General features: G+C 40.3%; 3 protein-coding genes and 2 long non-coding RNA genes across 6 annotated transcripts; 2 read left to right on the forward strand and 3 right to left on the reverse strand.

The window, feature by feature from the left end:
• Window positions 1-7: 7 nt before the first annotated feature.
• LOC145213022 (uncharacterized) lies at window positions 8-3334 on the forward strand. The gene has a single exon (XM_080081266.1). It carries the CDS (start codon window positions 8-10, stop codon window positions 3332-3334), a length of 3327 nt encoding a protein of 1108 aa, XP_079937392.1.
• A 53-nt stretch (window positions 3335-3387) lies between these two features.
• LOC145213023 (uncharacterized) lies at window positions 3388-5531 on the forward strand. Its single transcript, XM_080081267.1, has 2 exons — window positions 3388-4937; window positions 5063-5531. Exons 1-2 carry the CDS (start codon window positions 3388-3390, stop codon window positions 5529-5531), a joined length of 2019 nt encoding a protein of 672 aa, XP_079937393.1.
• Window positions 5532-6355: 824 nt separating this feature from the next.
• Window positions 6356-7828, reverse strand: LOC145214516 (uncharacterized). Its single transcript, XR_013857061.1, has 2 exons — window positions 7202-7828; window positions 6356-6990 (listed from the first exon to the last, which is right to left on the reverse strand). It is a non-coding gene; the product is annotated as an uncharacterized LOC145214516 (long non-coding RNA).
• Window positions 7829-9896: 2068 nt separating this feature from the next.
• Window positions 9897-10625, reverse strand: LOC145213024 (ubiquitin carboxyl-terminal hydrolase 36-like). Its single transcript, XM_080081268.1, has one exon. It carries the CDS (start codon window positions 10623-10625, stop codon window positions 9897-9899), a length of 729 nt encoding a protein of 242 aa, XP_079937394.1.
• A 6182-nt stretch (window positions 10626-16807) lies between these two features.
• Window positions 16808-19117, reverse strand: LOC145215523 (uncharacterized). Of its 2 annotated transcripts, XR_013857321.1 has the most exons (3): window positions 18066-18336; window positions 17688-17787; window positions 16808-17487 (listed from the first exon to the last, which is right to left on the reverse strand). It is a non-coding gene; the product is annotated as an uncharacterized LOC145215523 (long non-coding RNA). The 2 variants fall into 2 exon arrangements; XR_013857320.1 differs by having other exon boundaries at window positions 16808-17787; window positions 18066-19117.
• Window positions 19118-19199: the final 82 nt, after the last annotated feature.

Consider the following 19199-nt stretch of genomic DNA (forward strand, 5'->3'; position numbering starts at 1 on the left):
CAGAGAAATGTCTGATGAAAGAGAAAATGTTCCTTCTACATCGCAGGAACTGTTTGACGTGATTGATGTTGTCAGGCAAGAACCAGCTAATGAAGGCGTCCAATCTGTTAAAGGTTCTGTGCGAAGTGCCAAGAGCACTGCCAGTGCGCGTGCTCGCCGTGAAGCCGAAGCTGCAGCATTGAGGCTGGAACAACTTAAACGGCGATGTGCTCTTAGGTCCAAGGCGTTGGACATGGAACTGGAACTGAAAGCCAGAAAACAAAATTTGGACACGGAACTGGAACTGAAAGCCAGAAAACATAATTTGGACACTGAACTGGAAGCCAGAAAACAAAATCTGGAAATGAAACTCGAGTTGGAGTTAGACAAAGCCCAAGAAGAATTCGAGTTGGCCGAGTTTGCTGCTGATACAGTAAGCGAGTTTGACTCATGTGAGTCTTCACATAGATGGGATCATACCCCGATCAAAAAGCCTAACCCTGTAGTGCTAGTGGAACACGCAAAGGTTTCTGCAAAGGCACAGGACTACAATCAGGAAGTAACGCCTAACATATATAAGCATACAAAGGCGTTAACGCGTGCCCAAAATGAACAACCATCGAAAGCTATTTCAGAACGAACAACGAATGTGAACTCGACAGACAAACCACTTGCGCCAGCCAAGTCACAGGTTTCTGTCGGGCCTTCTCGAGTCCTCTCAGCGAAGGCAGAGGGATTCGGTCCTGTGGTTGCCACCTGCGCAGAAGCCACTGGGGCCGGCACATTTCAAAAGGAGCATCAATATGCAGCAATAAAACCTTGCCCTCATGGTCCACCGGCGACCACTGAGAATTGGTATGTAATTGCAGAAACTATAAAACAAGGTTTCAATTTACCGAAACTGTCATTGATGAAGTACGACGGCGACCCTATTAACTATCACAAGTTTATGAACGACTTCGATCGGCAGATAAACAAGGCGTATTTATCTGATGCTGAGAAGCTGGGATATCTCTGTGAATTTTGCACTGAAAATGCTCTGACCAACATTTTGGAATGCAAAAGCATGCCTCCCGAATTAGGATACAGGGAGGCATTGGATATACTCCACAGGAGACATGGGAGATTAGACCTTGTAGTTAGAGCGCATATGGACAGATTGACGCAACGCCCACAATTAAAGGATAGCGACTTCCAGGGCTTGCAACAGTTTCGTGCACAAGCTGCAGAAAGTTACAAGTTATTCAGTCAATGGGACTGTAAATACACGCTCGATCTGCCTCAAAATGTTGAGGCCGTTGTGCAGCGCTTGCCGCAGAGGGCAATTAGACGGTTCATCACTAAATCATCCGAACTTCGTTTACGAAATCAACCAGTAACCTTTCAAGCCTTGTTGGATCTTTTGGAATTGTTGGTAGAGGATACACTCTCGCCAATGATGAGGTTTATTTCCGACGAGGAACGTAAGTCAAAGAGCCAAGTTACCAATAAAGGCAAGTTCCCGGGTCGAGTCGCAGCTGCATACTCGACAGTGTCGGGTGAAGACTCATTTGTGAATCAGGATCTACCGGGACGAACCCTTACATGCCCCCAATGTGGGTCGTCACATTTTTTGTGGAAATGTGATGCCTTTAAGAGCCAACCGGTAAAGGAACGTCATGCCCTAGTGCGGCGTAACAAACTGTGTTTTAACTGTTTTCGTCCCGAGCATTGTGCGGGCGAATGTACATCCAATTATGTGTGTCGTGTAGACGGTTGTGGGAAAAGGCACCACACGCTACTGCATTGGGCGCAACCTTCTGGCCCATCCGGGCAATCTTCTAGCGCTTTAGCGGGAGTTGACGGATCCGCCCTGCCTGGAATATCCGCTGCTACTCTGCGAACTCACTCTGTGCGACTTAAGGTCGTGCCAGTTACCGTCTTGGATATAGATTGTAAACCCCATTTCACACATGCCTTTCTTGACGACGGGTCAGACACGTCATTGTGCTCTGCAGCATTGGCAAAGAAACTGGGACTAAGCGGTGTTGAAGACAACTTGACCATTACTACCGTAAACGGAACGCAGACATTGCGCAGTCGAAAAGTTTCGCTATCCGTACAAGGCCTGAACGATGGCGCATGTTTTTTGTTGAAGGATGTTAGGGTCGTTCCCAAGTTACCCAACCTACAAGGCAGCATTCCTACTGTGGACGATATAAAACGGTATCCGCACATTCGGGATCTCAAGTTCTCTACAATAAACTGTCCGAATGTCGACTTGCTCGTCGCAGCCGATGTTTACGAGGCTCACGAGCAACATGAGGCTGGACGTGGATCTCGTGGCGATCCCATTGCTATTCGCACTGGTTTGGGTTGGTGTTTGTTTGGCCCAGGGAAAAAGCAGGACACTGAGAACGCGAACGTAAATCACATACACGCTGACACAAAGCTACATTATCAATTGGAGCAATTATACAGTACTGAGTTTCAGGATAAACGTTCGAGTGACCTAGGACTTTCACTTAATGACAAACGAGCTCTTTCAATCATGAAAAACAGTGTCATTAAAGTAAATGGACATTACCAGATAGCCTTGCCTTGGAAATCGCCTGAACCCATTCTGCCCTACAACAGGAGCTTGGCAGAACGACGCTTGTCACACTTAAAGCGCCGCCTTGACAAGGATAAGGAATTGCTTGAAAGGTACACAGAAAAGATGCAAGATTACTTGAAACAGGGATTTGCTCGAAAGATTCCCCCAGATAGTTTGCCATGTACAAAGCAAACATGGTACATTCCACATCACGCGACGGGTGGCAAATTCCGAATCGTTTTTGATTGCGACGCTTCCTACAAACGAACTTCCTTGAACGACAAGTTGCTGCAAGGGCCTGACCTTACCAACAGCCTTGTCGGAGTGCTATTACGCTTTCGCCAAGAAATGATTGCCTTTGCCGCTGACATAAAAGGCATGTTTCACCAGGTGAGGGTTTTGCCCGAGGACTGTGATTCGCTTCGATTTCTGTGGTGGCCCAACGGGGACACAAGCCTGCCGCCAGTGGACTATCAAATGTTGGTACATTTGTTTGGTGCCACATCATCGCCTAGTTGCGCGAGCTTCGCGCTGCGTAAGGCTGCGCTCGACCAGAACGACATGTTTTCGCATGATACTATTGAGACCATTTTGAATTTTTTTTATGTTGACGACTGCCTCAAATCAGCGTCGTCAGTTACGCAAGCCACTGCGCTAATCAGGGACATAACCGAGGTTTTGCGTGAGGGCGGATTTCACCTGACGAAGATTTCATTCTTAGCAACTCGACAGCCGTCCTCGAGTCTGTTAACGAACCAGACCGCTCAAGTGCAGTGCTGAACTTGGATTTGTCGGACTTACCTAGTGAAAAAACATTGGGAATTCAGTGGAACATGGCCAATGACAGCTTTGGGGTTCGAGTGAATATAAAACAAAAGCCGCATTCCCGTCGCGGAATGCTCTCAATGATCAGTCAGGTCTACGACCCACTTGGATTTATCCAACCCTTTATGCTTCCTATGAAACGGCTAATGCAGTCTCTTTGCAACCAGCAGCTTGATTGGGACGATCCACTGCCCGAAAGTGCGGTTGAGCATTGGAATCTTTGGTTGGACCACGTACCTTTATTAAAAAACGTTTCTATACCGCGTTGCTACAAACCTCCCAATGCAGTCATCGTTTCAACACAGCTGCACTGCTTTGGCGATGCCTGCGAGACCGGGTTCGGTGCGGTGTGTTATCTTCGCTTTGTTGACTCAAACGGGAATATTCACTCTTCATTGGTGCTTGGAAAAGCTCGTGTGACCCCTTTAAAACCTGTCACAATACCGCGACTGGAACTCGTCGCTGCTGTAACTACAGTTAAATTAGGGACAATGATTGTTCAAGAATTGGACTATGACGTAGACAATGTGTTGTTTTGGTCTGACTCGACAACTGTGCTACACTACATACACAATACTGCTCGCCGTTTTCAGACCTTTGTTGCGAATCGCCTCGCTATAATTCATGAGCATTCGCGGCCATCACAATGGCGGCCATCACAATGGCGACATGTTGGAAGCAAAGATAACCCTGCTGACATTGCTTCGCGTGGACTAATGCCCAACGAATTTGTTAAAGCCAGACAGTGGTTCAGGGGACCAGATTTTTTATGGAACTGTCAGGATTCCTGGCCTGATCAGCCGGCCATATTTTCTGTAGCTGATACAGACCTCGAAATAAAGCCACATACTATATGCACTACAAAGGTGACTGCCAATGACACGCCACTGCAACAGCTGTTGCAGCGTTTTTCTTCGTGGGATAAACTGCAAAAATCTATCGCTTGGTTGAGCCGATTTAAGGACTGTGTGCTTTGGAAATACGACAAGAATAGGTCTGCGGATGCGCCAAGTTTTAACCCGGTAGGACTGACTGTACAAGAGTTGGAAAATGCGTCAAAATATATTGTGCAGTTGGTACAACAAGAAGCGTTTCCCTCTGACCTTGCCTGCCTGCCGGACTGTAAAAGCTTTGAAGAGGCAATGCAGCATTGTTGCTCAACGAAATATCGTTCGTCGTTGTGCAAGCTGCGCCCCTGTCTTGTCAACGGTATTATTTGCGTTGGAGGAAGACTGCGGAGGTCAGAAGTATTTGAGCAACAAAAACACCAGATTATTTTGCCATACCGTCACCACGTGACGGACTTAATTATTATCAACCACTGCCATCACACTGAAGGTCATTGTGGAACGTTACACGTGCTCGCGTCTGTGCGCGAGAAGTATTGGATAGTTAAAGGGCACTCAGCTGTGCGGCGTGTGGTTCGCCGATGCAAAGGTTGTAAACTACGCCATGCCAAGGCCGGATCACAGATCATGGGTGCTTACCTAAGGAACGAATTACTCCTGGTAACCCACCATTCACCAGTGTGGGAGTTGATTACATGGGACCTTTTCTGGTGAAGATAGGAAGGAGTCAAGTCAAACGTTATGGTTGTGTATTCACCTGCATGTGTACCAGGGCTGTACACATTGAGGTGGCTCATTCGCTGGACACCTCCTCTTTCATTAATGCGTTTCGCAGGTTCTCTAGCAGAAGAGGATCTGCTTCTGATGTTTTTAGTGACAACGGCATCAATTTCGTAGGTGCCGAACGTGAACTTCGTGAAGGCATGGCAAAATGGAATCAAACTGCTATTCATAGCCATCTGCGTCAAAGAGGGACAAACTGGCACTTCGCGACTGCCGACGGCTACCGGAGATCGTGGCGTACAGTCCAGTGGCTGGCAGATACGTTTTGGAAGAGGTGGCTTCGCGACTACCTGCCAATACTTCAGCTGCGCCAGAAATGGGTACGACCAACTAAAAACTTTGGGGTTGGTGACCTGGTATTGGTCGTGGACGAAATGAGTCCGCGGGGTGCCTGGCCGAAGGGCATTGTCGAAGAGGTGTGCCCTGATGGTGAAGGAGCTGTCAGAAGTGTTCGCGTTCGCACTGCGAGGGCTGTATATACGCGCGATATTCGCAAGTTGTGCTTACTTGAGGCAGCGTAACTTTGTTGTGTTTCGTTTCTGTCCTTATGTCGTTTTGTGTAAATAACTTCGTTTCCACGTTCGTTATTTAGGGGCCGGTATGTAACGGACAGTAACGCTCCCCAATGGCAAGAACTTTTCCCGCCGTTGTAACCCGTGACCTATAAGTTCATTGTGACGACATAACTGCCAACTTTATGTGCGTCCTGCTTTCTCGGTTTCTTGTCTCTGCACGTGTAACCCAGTCATTGTTTCAGCAGTATCTAAGTCTGTGGTGTTGTATTAAACTTTGCTGAGGTGGATAATTTTATGTTATATAAGGTAAATTGTTTGGACTGTTTGTAATTGTGACGTTTTGATTCTATTTAAATAAGGTGGTCAAAAATCCGTTTTAAATCACTGAAAATAAAGTGCATCTGAAACCGGCTATCTTATTTTGCCAGTCAAGAGACTGAAAGGTAGAATTAGCACACTGCTTGAATTCTACACCGGATATCATTTGAAAAATGAGGTTGAACCACCCAATTGTTACAACATGCTATCATGCAGACTACTGGTCAAAACTAGAGGTTCTCAATTTATGTCTGATGAATCACTTTTACTGTCCGATTCTATACATCAGAGTGCAAAACATTCTCAGAATTTACATGATACCATAATCACCATGGAGGTAAAATAATATCAACGCCTACAAATGTTTGAATACAAATTCTTAATTTGGGTATAAGAACTAATAAATAACCTTGCAGGCAGGTAGAACAGTGGAAAAGAAATAACACATATTCCGATTTGATTCATGTAAAACTAAAGTATGTGGTGATATGTATCGGACTCTGGATTTCATGGATCAAACTTTGGACTTTAAATTCAAACATTGTGTCACATGCAATATTAGTTATGTATTATGTTTTCTTGCAACGTCTTAAACGACCTTTGGCACTAAGTATTTGTGTTTGCAAACTACGGCAGAACATAATAAGCATTTCGCGTGTACGTGTTATGCAATCAATCTCGTGACACTATCGCTATATAAACAAGTATTTTAAAACCTAAACCAGGGGAGAAGACCAGAGACAGAAGATAATAACTCAGTGCTGTTTGGTAATTGTGTTATACGTTCAACTGCTTGTAGCGCTGTTGTCATGTTTCGTCAAAATATAGACTTGTAAATATTAACTAAAATGCTTGGCGTCATTTACACTTGATTTATTCAGCGATAGGTTTGTTTGGTCAGATTTGAGTCAGATTCGGAGTGTTCCTATTGTCTACCTTTCATAGGTCAGTACACATATCTCGACATACAATTTTCTCCTGTGAGGCAAGTAACAGGTTGTATACATCAATGATTTTGCTGACACTTTAAGAGAGAGCTGTTTTTGTCGACAAAATTCTTCCGCAATGAAAGAGTTTCTTCAATATTTTTGATATGGAATGTTTCTGTTGACTTTTTCAAGCTTTAAGCATTTTTCCAGATGGTGAACTGCAATAAAAAAATAAAGATAAAGTGTATGCTCATTTGACTTGACAATTATGAGTTAACAAAATAGTCTTGAGTTTAGTCACCAATAAGCAGTCTAAGTGTTATGAAACAGAGTTAATATTCAATATTGGGGGTTTTAACTGTGCTAAAATTCAAATTAACATCAGCCAGAAATACAGAAAGAGTTGAGTTTAGAAAGGCAGCCACTTACTGTGAATCATTTCAATTCAAATCCAATCTACAAGCCCTCATATGACAGTGTGCTGGTCCTCACTTTGCTTCATATAAAGGTAAGAACTTGACATTCTTCTCACTTAAAGGTCTCTTTGCATTGCTTCATTGCCAGAACCTTGATGCCAATCAGGTACTTCAATCTTGATTCTTGGCTCATTTTAGTGTTTAACATATTTATTTCACAGCTTAGAATGCATTTGTTTTTGTCTTGCTGTTTTACAATTAACTGCCATTTTCGTATAAAACCCAATTTACCTGCCATTATTATCACAGCAAAAATAATATTTGCCAATAAAAAACAAATTTAATGCTCCACTGCCATTACCGATAAAACCGTCCGCAATCGGGCTGTGTTATAACACAGGTTCTAAAGATTCTAAATTCTAATCCCGCCCGATAAGAAACGCATTATTCTGCGTAACACAGCCGATTTTAATCACCTACGCGATCCTGGCAACCAGCAAAAAACGGCGTCAGCAACCACGCAAAGGGTGCACTTTCGACCCCAATATCTCGCGAACCAAACAAAGCTGAACAGAAAAATTTTAACACAATAATTTTGTAAGCATTCACAAACCATCAATGGCATTCGTTTAAAAAAATATTAAAAGAACAAATATTAATACGCATATGAATATGACTGCTTAATACTCGTTAACGCGTTTCGCAGAATAAAAGCCACTGACATATTCTGTTTCTGCAGAGCATGCCGTTTTCAAAAAGCCCTGAACAGAAACATTTGAACACAATACTTTTTGGTTGTGCAGTACATGTCCGTTGGTTTCCCTCGCGTAACGACCATTGTCATTCTGCCAGAATAAAAACGAAAAAGGAATGCGAAACGAGAGAACATCACGGATGGATGCGCAACGAACGTTTTGGCCAAATCGAAATATTGACGAAATATGCTAATTTTATTACAATTTTTAACATTTTTCTGGGCCCATTATTTTCTTCAAATTCGCAACATTGCTTAATCTTTCAGTCTATTTTTACAATCCATTTTCAAAACAGTGAACCCGACTCGATAATTAGAGCAAAATGCAATTAACCAACACCCACTTTGGGCCAAATGCCGAAAGTTATAAAATACGCTAACTTGAATACAATTTTTGAAATCTTTTCGGGCCCATTATTTTCTTTAAATTCACCACATTGCCTCAGCTTTTAGTCTATTTTAACAATCCATTTTCAAAAAAGTGAACCCGACTCGATAATTACAGCAAAATGCAATTAACTAACACTCTCTTTGGGCCAAATGCCAATAGTGACGAAATACGCTAACTTGAATACAATTTTTGAAATCTTTTCGGGCCCATCATTATTTTTTAATTCGCAACATTGCCTCATCTTTTAGTCTATTTTAATAATACGTTTTCAAAAAAGTGAACCCGTCTCGATAATTAGAGCAAAATGCAATTAACTAACACCCACTTTGGGCCAAATGCCAATAGTGACGAAATACGCTAACTTGAATACAATATTTGAAATCTTTTCGGGCCCATTATTTTTTTTAATTCGCAACATTGCCTCATCTTTTAGTCTATTTTAATAATCCGTTTTCAAAAAAATGAACCCGACTCGATAATTACAGCAAAATGCAATTAACTAACACCCATTTTGGGCCAAATGTCGAAAGTGACGAAATATGCTAAGTCCAATACAATTTTTGAAATCGTTTCGGGCCCATTATTTTTTTTAAATTCGCCACATTGCCTCATCTTTTAGTCTATTTTAATAATCCGTTTTCAAAAAAATGAACCCGACTCGATAATTACAGCAAAATGCAATTAACTAACACCCACTTTGGGCCAAATGCCGAAAGTGACGAAATATGCTAAGTTCAATACAATATTTGAAATCTTTTCGGGCCCATTATTTTTTTAAAATTCGCCACATTGCCTCATCTTTTAGTCTATTTTAATAATCCGTTTTCAAAAAAGTGAACCCGACTCGATAATTAGAGCAAATTGTAACAGATGACAAGTTGCAGTGACGTCGCCGTCTAACTATTACTTTAACTGACGTCGTTGGAGTTACAGTTTTGGCAATTGCGTCAACATCTCCGCCGGTTCGTTTGTAAAAAAATAGTCAACTTCCAGTCAGAATGTTTTCTTTTTCGCATTCAAATAATGTCCGTTTTACCATTTTATCATTGAAGAGGGTTAATCCTATAGTTCAGGGGTCACCAAACTTTTTTCACTGCGGGCCGGATGAGTGATAACAATCATTCGCGCGGGCCGCATAGCTTATGCCCAACCCAACGAGGCAATTTTTATAGGGGCGCCAAGTTATGGTCTTTCTACAATCCTATTCAAAAACTGGTCTTGCGACTGTTAAACTGTATAATTAGTCTCATCTTACGGGCAATGCTTGTATATTACGCCACAAGTGACAAAAGAAGGCAATTGTTTGCGCACAATTAACACTTGTAGTCTTCTCTGTGACGTAACAAACTGGCTTTGGGTCAACCCCGGGCGTTAAAATCCTATGAAACGCGGTAGTATTAATTCTGAATATCCCCACAGAAAAACTTTTGTAAGGAGTAGATTAACTTCCAATGTTACAAAGTTATTAATACAATTTGGCAACCTAAAAAATGTGGTCGCGGGCCGGATGAAATGACCTCGCGGGCCGGATCCGGCCCGCGGGCCGTAGTTTGGTGACCCCTGCTATAGTTCATCAAATCTATAGCACTCGTAATGACCAGATGCAACGTTAGATCCCATATGAACTACCACAGAAACTAACTTGTAAGGATACGTTAGCGAAAAACATCGTAAGGATAGAGTTCTATCAGGGTTTGCTGAAGTACAACGCTTCTGTTGCAAAACGTTTCGTTTCAACGCCAAGCAAAATATTTCTGAAGCGTTGTCTACTCGTGACGTCACAGATGATTCAGTATGTTCACCGCAAACTGAGCAGTGGGCAGCGACAGTATCATTAACTTCTGCATTAAAATACTCGGATAGAAGTTGGTTGTCGGGTATATTTTGAAACATTGACAAAAATATAATGCTTTGATTATTCACTGTTCTTGACACCGTACCACAAACGACACACGTATTTGATGTCTTAAGTTGAAAACGCGTATTTAATTTGCAATGCTTCAAAACCAGTTCAAAGTCGCAAAGTGTGAAAAACTCACTAACATCTTGGCCCTCTCCTATTTTCCATTTGTTGTATCTGCAAACATCTTCGATTAATTCGGTGTATGAGTCAACTTCAATTTTTTTCTGCACTAAACTGCAAATGTAACCAGCTAGCTTTCCTTGTATGTTCTGAGCAAAACTTTTAGGCAGCTCAACAACAAGACTTTGAACTGCTTGCAAAGTTGAATTCATCCAGCAATTATTAAAATCATTTGGAAGACCACAAGCAGTTAAAAATTCTTTTTCCATTTCTGCTTTAATTTGAACATTACATTTGCACGAATTCTCAATTAATGCATACGTCTGCTATTGTCGAAAACTTAATTTGTCAACCGGAAAAACGCTCATACCCAGGGTTTCTGCTGCAATTAAATCAACGGTGTAGCAAACACATACCCCACAACTTGAACCGTTGTTCTGTTGCACTTTCGAGTCAAATAGCAAAAGCACGTCATAGCCCGATAACTTGCAAAATAACGGGACCAGCGTTTTTTTCAGCTACGAGATTAGTCCTGTTTCCGTCGGTTGCATAGAATCATACAGAGTAAGCGACTTTTTGGGTTTAATAAACCACAGTACAAGAAAATGACTGTGATGTAGTAGCGCAACAAAAACGTTATCTTTTATGTCTTCGTCACTACGAACAATTTCTTTGAATGCCCTATGAATATTCTTAAATTTCTGTTTAAAATTTCTGATGCTAATAACGTTTAAAATTTGCCGTTTAAAATTTCTGATGCTAATAACGTGGAGATGTATCCATATTGATGAGCACGAAAATAGTTACAAAGACGAACAACTCGTGCAATAAAATGATCACCAACCTTGTCTGTTAACCAACCAAGCGTTTTATCGGAGTGGGACTTATATGCGTTTTGCGTCAAAGCTGTGTACGTAGAAATTGGCTTAGGACAAATAGAGCACAAATCCAGCCATGATAACGTTTGATTACATGGCACAACAAGAGCCGAATTTGCAATTGTTACTGGGTTTGAAGGAATTTTATTCCAAACGAGACCTGCTACGGGTTTACACGTTGCAACAACATTGTCATTATTGGGACAAAATATGAAAGCAGGAATAACAGGGGTGTCTGTCACTTCGGTAGGCCTACTGTCCTGTAACGAAGTTGCCTTATTTTGATATTTTAGCTGTTTTAAAACTGGTCGCATTGCGTTTTCTTTTCTTAAACTTAGACACAACCATAGGCGTCGAAGTTGTAAACGGAATCAATTGTGTTTTCGATTTTTTTTTTAGGAGTTGTTGTAAGGTGTTGCACAGAGTCGGCGAACTGTTTTTGTAAAACCTTTATGGCGTTGAAGTATTTTACCACGAAGTCGTCAATTCGCCCCACACGCTTGTCATCAATAAAATTAACTTTCATGTCTCCCAAATGTTCTTCAATTATACCTTGAGTTTGATTGTTTACCATAATAGTTTGGTGACCAGCTTCTTGCAAAATTTCACACTTTTTGAAAAATGCTTCATACGCATCAAGTTATTCGCTTGATTGATTGCCTGGTGTGTCATGCCGAGTTAAATCTCCAAGCATTAACTACGATTTTGCGCAAATTCCACTTAAAATAATTTCCAGTACCTTCTCACACAACTGAGGGTTGCAATTGTATCAATGTGTTTATTATTTTGTAGTGTTTATTATTTTATAAACATTTTCGTCGCAATTGGTATACATGTGATCCTTGCACACCTGCGAAGTATTAAAATTAAGTTTTTTTGTATCTAACGTAAAACGGTGAATGACGTTCCTGCAATCTGTCGGACGACTTGCAAGCATAAAAATAATCAGTGCTATCGTCGCTGCCGTTCTTACCATTGCCATCGTCGGTGCAGTCCCGTAGCCGAAATAATTGAAGGCGTTTGAAATGTTTTTCAACCAACGCTGAGGGTTTTTTACAGTTTGTCAAAAACTTTCTACGACCTCATCTAGTTCAGGCAGCGTCGTGCATGAAAACATTACGTTAATCCAAAACAAGTAAGTTGTAACGATTTTACGTTTATTGCTGTATTTATGGCATAAACACTTGACAGCTTTCATGGCATGACTGTAGCAATTATGAAAGATAGTTTTGGTCAAGTCAACCTCGTCAAATCTCCCGGTCACAATTTTGAAACAGCGGTTGTAAAAGTCCAATCGCGTCTCATGCAATATCGCTTTCAATGCAGCGTTCCACATAGCCATGGACCCATCAATTACAATAAGCGATGTTTTTTTTAGCACGACCACAAATTTTAGCCACGGCGAACAAAATGTTTTCCAGAAAATGACTAATTGTATTTGCATCATGTAAACAACTGACACATGTTGCTACGGGAAGGGGAGTTCCACCTTGTGTTGGGTTTGTAATTAATAAGGTGTAAACTTGAAAATCGGAATAATTTTCAAAACGTCGCAAAATGCTTCGTGTCGAATCTAAGTAAGCAATATCAGATACACAAATTTGATTGAAAGTTTTTACCTGCGCATCGGAGTACATTACGACCATTGGCGGATGAACAGAAATGTGTCTGATAAAGTAATGGCTTTTCTTTTCCATTTCTAAGCGTAAAGTATTAAGATTAATGTACCACAATTTGCTTATTCGGCGACCTAGACTTCCTTCACTTTTAATATTATTCAACACAGATTGGGACGGCAGATATGTGTGCGCACCTAACCAACGTTCTTCCGGTTCCATTTGGTCGTAAAATTCTTTGTACTCTTTAACAGCGGTCTTCATTTGCATGCTTTTGGGCAGGGTATTCCTAACTAAACGAACCAGTAACTCTTCATCGCCTTTTACACTAGGTTGATGATTTCGATTTCCACTCACCTTTACGTGCCCTTCCACTTTATCAACATATGACACGAATGTAATTGAATATTTTACCTCACATTTACAGTTTTTGCAGTTTCTATGGCTGCAATACAAATTTACCCGACCTTCTTTGTAACAATCGTCTTGGTTTGTAATTGTTGCAACACCATCAACATCAACCAAGTAATTGTTTGAAAAGTTTGGAACGCACGAGCAATACACCTTTCGAAGTTTGTCTAAAACCAGCTCACGATATAAGGTACCAAAACGATTTCTTGTACGATCTGCCACCATATTTCTCCAATCTTCTAGCGAAAATTGAATGACATCCTCAATCCTGACCATGTCTACATGACGATGCTTTTTTTGGTTTCGTCACCAACCCCACCAAGATCTTCAATGGTTTTGGTATCTAATACCGACGTATCATAAAACGGGTTAGAGTCGCCAATTTCGTTATCTTTTTCGGATAAAACATCCATAGGCACTTCAAGGTTTTCAGAGGACAAATTCGAATTTTGGTCATCCGAAACAACGGTTTCTTCGAAAACCTCTGTCACACTACCAACGCTTTCATCTAAATCGCTTAAAACTTCTGTAGGCGACTGAACATCATCATTTAATGCAGTTGACAAATTCGATAGCGACTCAAATTGTAATAAAGTTAGCGTATTTCGTCGCTTTCAGCATTTGGCCCAAAGTGGGTGTTGGTTAATTGCATTTTGCTGTAATTATCGAGTCGGGTTCACTCTTTTGAAACCGGATTGTTAAAATAGACTGAAAGATGAGGCAATGTGGTGAATTTAAAGAAAATAATGGGCCCGAAAAGATTTCAAAAATTGTATTCAAGTTAGCGTATTTCGTCACTATTGGCATTTAGCCCAAACAGCGTGTTAGTAAATTGCATTTTGCTCTAATTATCGAGTCGAGTTCACTCTTTTGAAACCGGATTGTTAAAATAGACTAAAAGATGAGGCAATGTGGTGAATTTAAAGAAAATAATGGGCCCGAAAAGTATTCAAAAATTGTATTGAACTTAGCATATTTCGTCACTTTCGGCATTTCTCCCAAAGTGGACGTTAGTTAATTGCATTTTGCTGTAATTATCGAGTCGGGTTCACTTTGTTGTAACCGGATTGTTAAAATAGACTAAAAGATTAATCAATGTTGCGAATTTAAAGAAAATAATGGGCCCGAAAAGATTTCAAAAATTGTAATAAAATTAGCGTATTTCGTCGCTTTCAGCATTTGGCCCAAAGTGGGTGTTGGTTAATTGCATTTTGCTGTAATTAACGAGTCGGGTTCACTTTTTTGAAACCGGATTGTTAAAATAGACTGAAAGATGAGGCAATGTGGTGAATTTAAAGAAAATAATGGGCCCGAAAAGATTTCAAAAATTGTAATAAAGTTAGCGTATTTCGTCACTATTGGCATTTGGCCCAAAGAGGGTGTTAGTAAATTGCATTTTGCTCTAATTATCGAGTCGAGTTCACTTTTTTGAAACCGGATTGTTAAAATAGACTAAAAGATGAGGCAATGTTGCGAATTTAAAGAAAATAATGGGCCCGAAAAGATTTCAAAAATTGTAATAAAGTTAGCGTATTTCGTCGCTTTCAGCATTTGTCCCAAAGTGGGTGTTGGTTAATTGCATTTTGCTGTAAATATCGAATCGGGTTCACTTTTTTGAAACCGGTTTGTTAAAATAGACTTAAAGGTGAGGCAATGTGGTGAATTTAAAGAAAATAATGGGCCCGAAAAGATTTCAAAAATTGTAATAAAGTTAGCGTATTTCGTCGCTTTCAGCATTTAGCCTGCTTGTTGTCAGCTGCTTGTTGTCAAACTGCTTGTTGTCAGCTAACCTACACTTGCAGTAAACTGGAATCTCAAAGGAGTCCCTAATGGGCTTTGTAGTTGCCGGACCAGAAATTATTTCGTTCGGAGAAACTTTTTTGTTTTCCAGCCACTTTCCAATCATCTTGCGCAAACTCGCCTCCTTAAACACCGCGTCTTCAGGTCGCATACCGATGCAAAGCGCAGCAGCAAATGCTATCGCGAACGGGCCGCAGTTTCCTGATCCTGCTCTCTGTCGAGACACATAGGGGAAAACACAATTAATATTTTTGTTTTTACAGGTAATAAGTTTTGAAATGGGGAGTTGTTCTTCTATCTTGTATTTGGTGTAACCACTGTCGTAAATCATAACAGTGGAGTCATTGCCTGAAAATACATTGGACGCAGTAACCCAGTGATTACCCTGGACATTTATAATTTGAATTTTTTTTTGCTGAGGTGTGTACATAGGGGACATGTCCGTACAACCTAAAAACGCAAAATAACTTTGCAAGCCTCCAATATGAGGAAACTGCTCAGAAAGAATGTTCATTGCTGAGTCTATATGATTATCGCCAAGCCAAAATTTGTTTCTTTTTACATCCACCAAATCATCTGACGTTAAAGAAAACTTTGTTTCCCACTTTGTTGCACAACAGCGCCGAGCTAAACCTGATTGCTCGTGCTCGCATAAACCTTTTGTTATCTGACACTGATTTCTCTTCTTTGCATCTTTATTTCGCTGTGAACCCTTAGAGCCTAAGCAGTCCCGCAGAGAAACTGCGGGAGATTGCATATACTTTCCCATGCTTTTGTCTGGAGCTGTGAGCCTACTTCGTTTTTGCCACTTTTCTTCAGTTTCCCTTGATGCTGTTTGTTTTCGCTTTCTCTTTTCACCTATCCTTATACCATCTTTGTACTCGCGAACCAACCCAAGATGACTGTCTGCATAAACCACTGATCTAGAAAAAAGCCTGGATAGCGCAACCAGGCGTTACGATAAGGGGATTTTTGAAGCCTGTGTGGAGGTTTTGCCGCCATATTGGAAGGATCACCTGGTACACTGGGCAAAGCAGAAACACAGTGTTATGCATTCCGTTGCAACAAAAAACGCTAATAATGTAGAAGTATAAGTGACGGCAAAGGCAGTGATGATGGAGAGAGAGCGGTACAAAGCCCAGATATTCCCGTACATTTTACAAGTAGGATATATTTTTGACATTTTGTTTGAGTTATAGTGATGGCAAGTTGGCAACTGAGGCTGATTTTAGTTGTATTGACTTGGAATATTGGTGTTTGTTATATAACTACAGATCTTTAACCATTATAATTGTACAAGATGTAGTAGTACCGATTTATCCAAGTGATGTATACATTTTGTCAAATCCTGTGGTGTAGTGGTTTATCACATTTGCTTTATGGCAAAGGACCCTGGTTCGATTCCAGGCGGGATTAATAAGTATACAATCACTTGGTTATGTGGTTTGTTGATCTAAGTGGTAAGTTAATCTCAATATTAAACTCACATGAACTTCAGTTTTTTCATTACTATTTTACACACATTTTTATTACAGGTTTAATACTTTTGCTCCTAGCATTGCATCTTAGTCGGACCGTCGAAAGGCCGGATAAATAACATTGGCAGGCAAACCTGAAATCACAGCAAACACTCTCTGGTTTGCTCGGACCATTTTTAAGAAAAATATATGAACCATACTAGCCAAATTATCACTCTAAGAGAAGATACTGTTTCCCCATGAATCAAGACTGAACCAATACAGTAGGTGATAATTAAATTGTGTTAATTGAAATAATGAATTAGAACATTAAAAGTAATACATGAAAGAATGAGAATATATTTAAGCAACAACTGAAATTGAAACAGCATAATAAATGGCACCAACACAAAATGGAGATTAATACTGCTGCACAGTCTTAGTTTCCAATGTTGTTGATTAGAATAAATATTAAGCTACACAGCTCAGGTTAAAAGAATTTACTGGTAGATAAGCTACCATACAGTTTATTAGATTGTTCAATCATTTGTTTGATGTATTGACCTTCCAGAATCTATTTGCCCATGGCTTTTGATCACCCCTACATATTTCTAATAAGGCATCATGGGAATCATTCCTTAAAGAGTGCTTATATATTGTTGGTCTAAAATTGCCCAACCTGGCTTCATTGACTTGTATTAAAGGTATTTTATTCTGTTGGGGGCTTCAACAACAACTCAGCTACTTAAAGCGACATGCAAGCGCCTTCTATGGAGAAGCAGTATCACAAAAAATAGCAATTGCCAAAACCAAGATTCTACCAATATTTTAAAAGTGATGAATAATATACGCAGGTCCAAAAATAAGAGAATTTCATATTTTGCAGTAATTAGAAAGTATAATTAAGAAAATCGGAATCCAAAATGATCACGATTATGCAGATGTTCCAGCAACACAAACTTTATCTGTCTATAAAACAGGAAAGATGGTCAAAAAACAAACACGTTTCATTTGCACAGCACTCAGTTCACCTACTTCACCAGCACACCATAGTTTTCTGTTTTTTTAAGAAAAAAGGGGGGTCTCTTAAGAAATCATCTAGCGTAACTACACTTTGCCACGAAACAGAAAAAAGATTTAAATACATGTCACAACAGATAACAAATTACCAAATAGCAAAGGAATATTTTAGAAGCAATAGCATTGTCAGTGTTGATGGATGTTCCTCATTCTAAAGTGTTCCAGGGACTGACCATTCATTTGATTGTCCTGTTATGGACAATTATAAATTTGAGCTAATCAAAATGACATCCAAATGCTACACAAAAGTTAGACTTAACTGCAAATGTCAGAAAAATCACTGGAGACCATATCAGAAAAAGTAGAGCAAAGTAGTTTTTTTATTCCTCAGTTCTGATTTGAAACATGCAATAAAAGTTATTTTTGGGGTTTAATGCATGTTGCATTATTGTCAAATTGTCTCTTTTTAGATGAAATTAGCATCAACAATTGCATAAATATATATATCTTCGCTGCTGAATACCCACGTAGGTGAAATGGCAAAAATGTAAATCCGACGACATCAGCAATTTCTCTCCACAGAACCGCGTAATATGCGTATATGAAGAGCAATATATTTAATACAACCTGAAATCAACATAAAAATATGAAACACAATATAATAACTTCGCACTAACACTGAATTTAGTCCAAATAACGTTCTGATGGCTGCCACCGCCTAACGCAGGTGATCCTTCCAATATGGCCGCCGTACCCTCCATGTAGGCTTCACTTTTCCGCTTGAATGCGCTATCCAGGCTTTTTTCTAGATCAGTGGCATAAACTTGTGCAAATTCATGTAAGCCTTTAAATATTCTTTCTTGACACCTAGTCCTTTTCAGTTCCTGTTGACTTTTTTCCATAATGCCTTGCGTTCGATTGTCTTTGGTAAAATTCTGCTCAGTTCCTTTCTGCACTTCATTGTAAAAATCAGAATAACCTTTATAAACCTGAGTTTCCCCGTGTACAAATTTTTCTGTTCAGCTTTGTTTGGTTCGCGAGATATTGGGGTCGAAAGTGAACCCCTTTTGGACATTTTGAGCGGTCGCGCGTCATTGATTGCTGGCGAGCGGGGACTGCGGCATTTTGCGCGAGTTATGAACTTCAAGTTAATATTCGGAGCAGAGCCCCCGATAATACAATAACGAGTTAGGGCTTTTTGAAAACGGCATGCTCTGCAGAAACAGAATATGTCAGTGGCTTTTATTCTGCGAAACGCGTTAACGAGTATTAAGCAGTCATATTCATATGCGTATTAATATTTGTGGTTTTAATATTTTTTTAAACGAATGCCATTGATGGATTGTAAATGCTTACAAAATTATTGTGTTAAAATTTTTCTGTTCAGCTTTGTTTGGTTCGCGAGATATTGGGGTCGAAAGTGCACCCTTTGCGTGGTTGCTGGCGCCGTTTTTTGCTGGTTGCCAGGATCGCGTAGGTATTTTAATCGGGGACTTCCAGACGGATCGGGTGTTTCTATGGATTTTGGTTGAACCGCTTGTGATCTCACAACGGTTCAGGTTGTGATTAGGTTTGGTATTTAGTTTTTCAGGGGTCTGTGTAATTTATACATGATTACACGGATGTTTCGCAATTTCTATTTTTCTTGCGGTGTGATGTCA

This window comes from Phallusia mammillata, chromosome 2 (genome assembly GCF_965637545.1).
Source record: "Phallusia mammillata chromosome 2, kaPhaMamm4.hap1.1, whole genome shotgun sequence".
Classification (NCBI taxonomy): domain Eukaryota; kingdom Metazoa; phylum Chordata; class Ascidiacea; order Phlebobranchia; family Ascidiidae; genus Phallusia; species Phallusia mammillata.

Excerpts from the sequence above, each read along its gene's own strand:
- LOC145213022 (XM_080081266.1), top strand. The coding sequence starts at position 8 with ATGTCTGATGAAAGAGAAAATGTTCCTTCTACATCGCAGGAACTGTTT.
- LOC145213023 (XM_080081267.1), top strand. The coding sequence starts at position 3,388 with ATGGCCAATGACAGCTTTGGGGTTCGAGTGAATATAAAACAAAAGCCG. Across the intron at positions 4,938-5,062 it reads ATTACATGGGACCTTTTCTG|GTTCTCTAGCAGAAGAGGAT; the intron begins GTGAAGATAGGA and ends TGCGTTTCGCAG.
- LOC145213024 (XM_080081268.1), bottom strand. The coding sequence starts at position 10,625 with ATGGAAAAAGAATTTTTAACTGCTTGTGGTCTTCCAAATGATTTTAAT.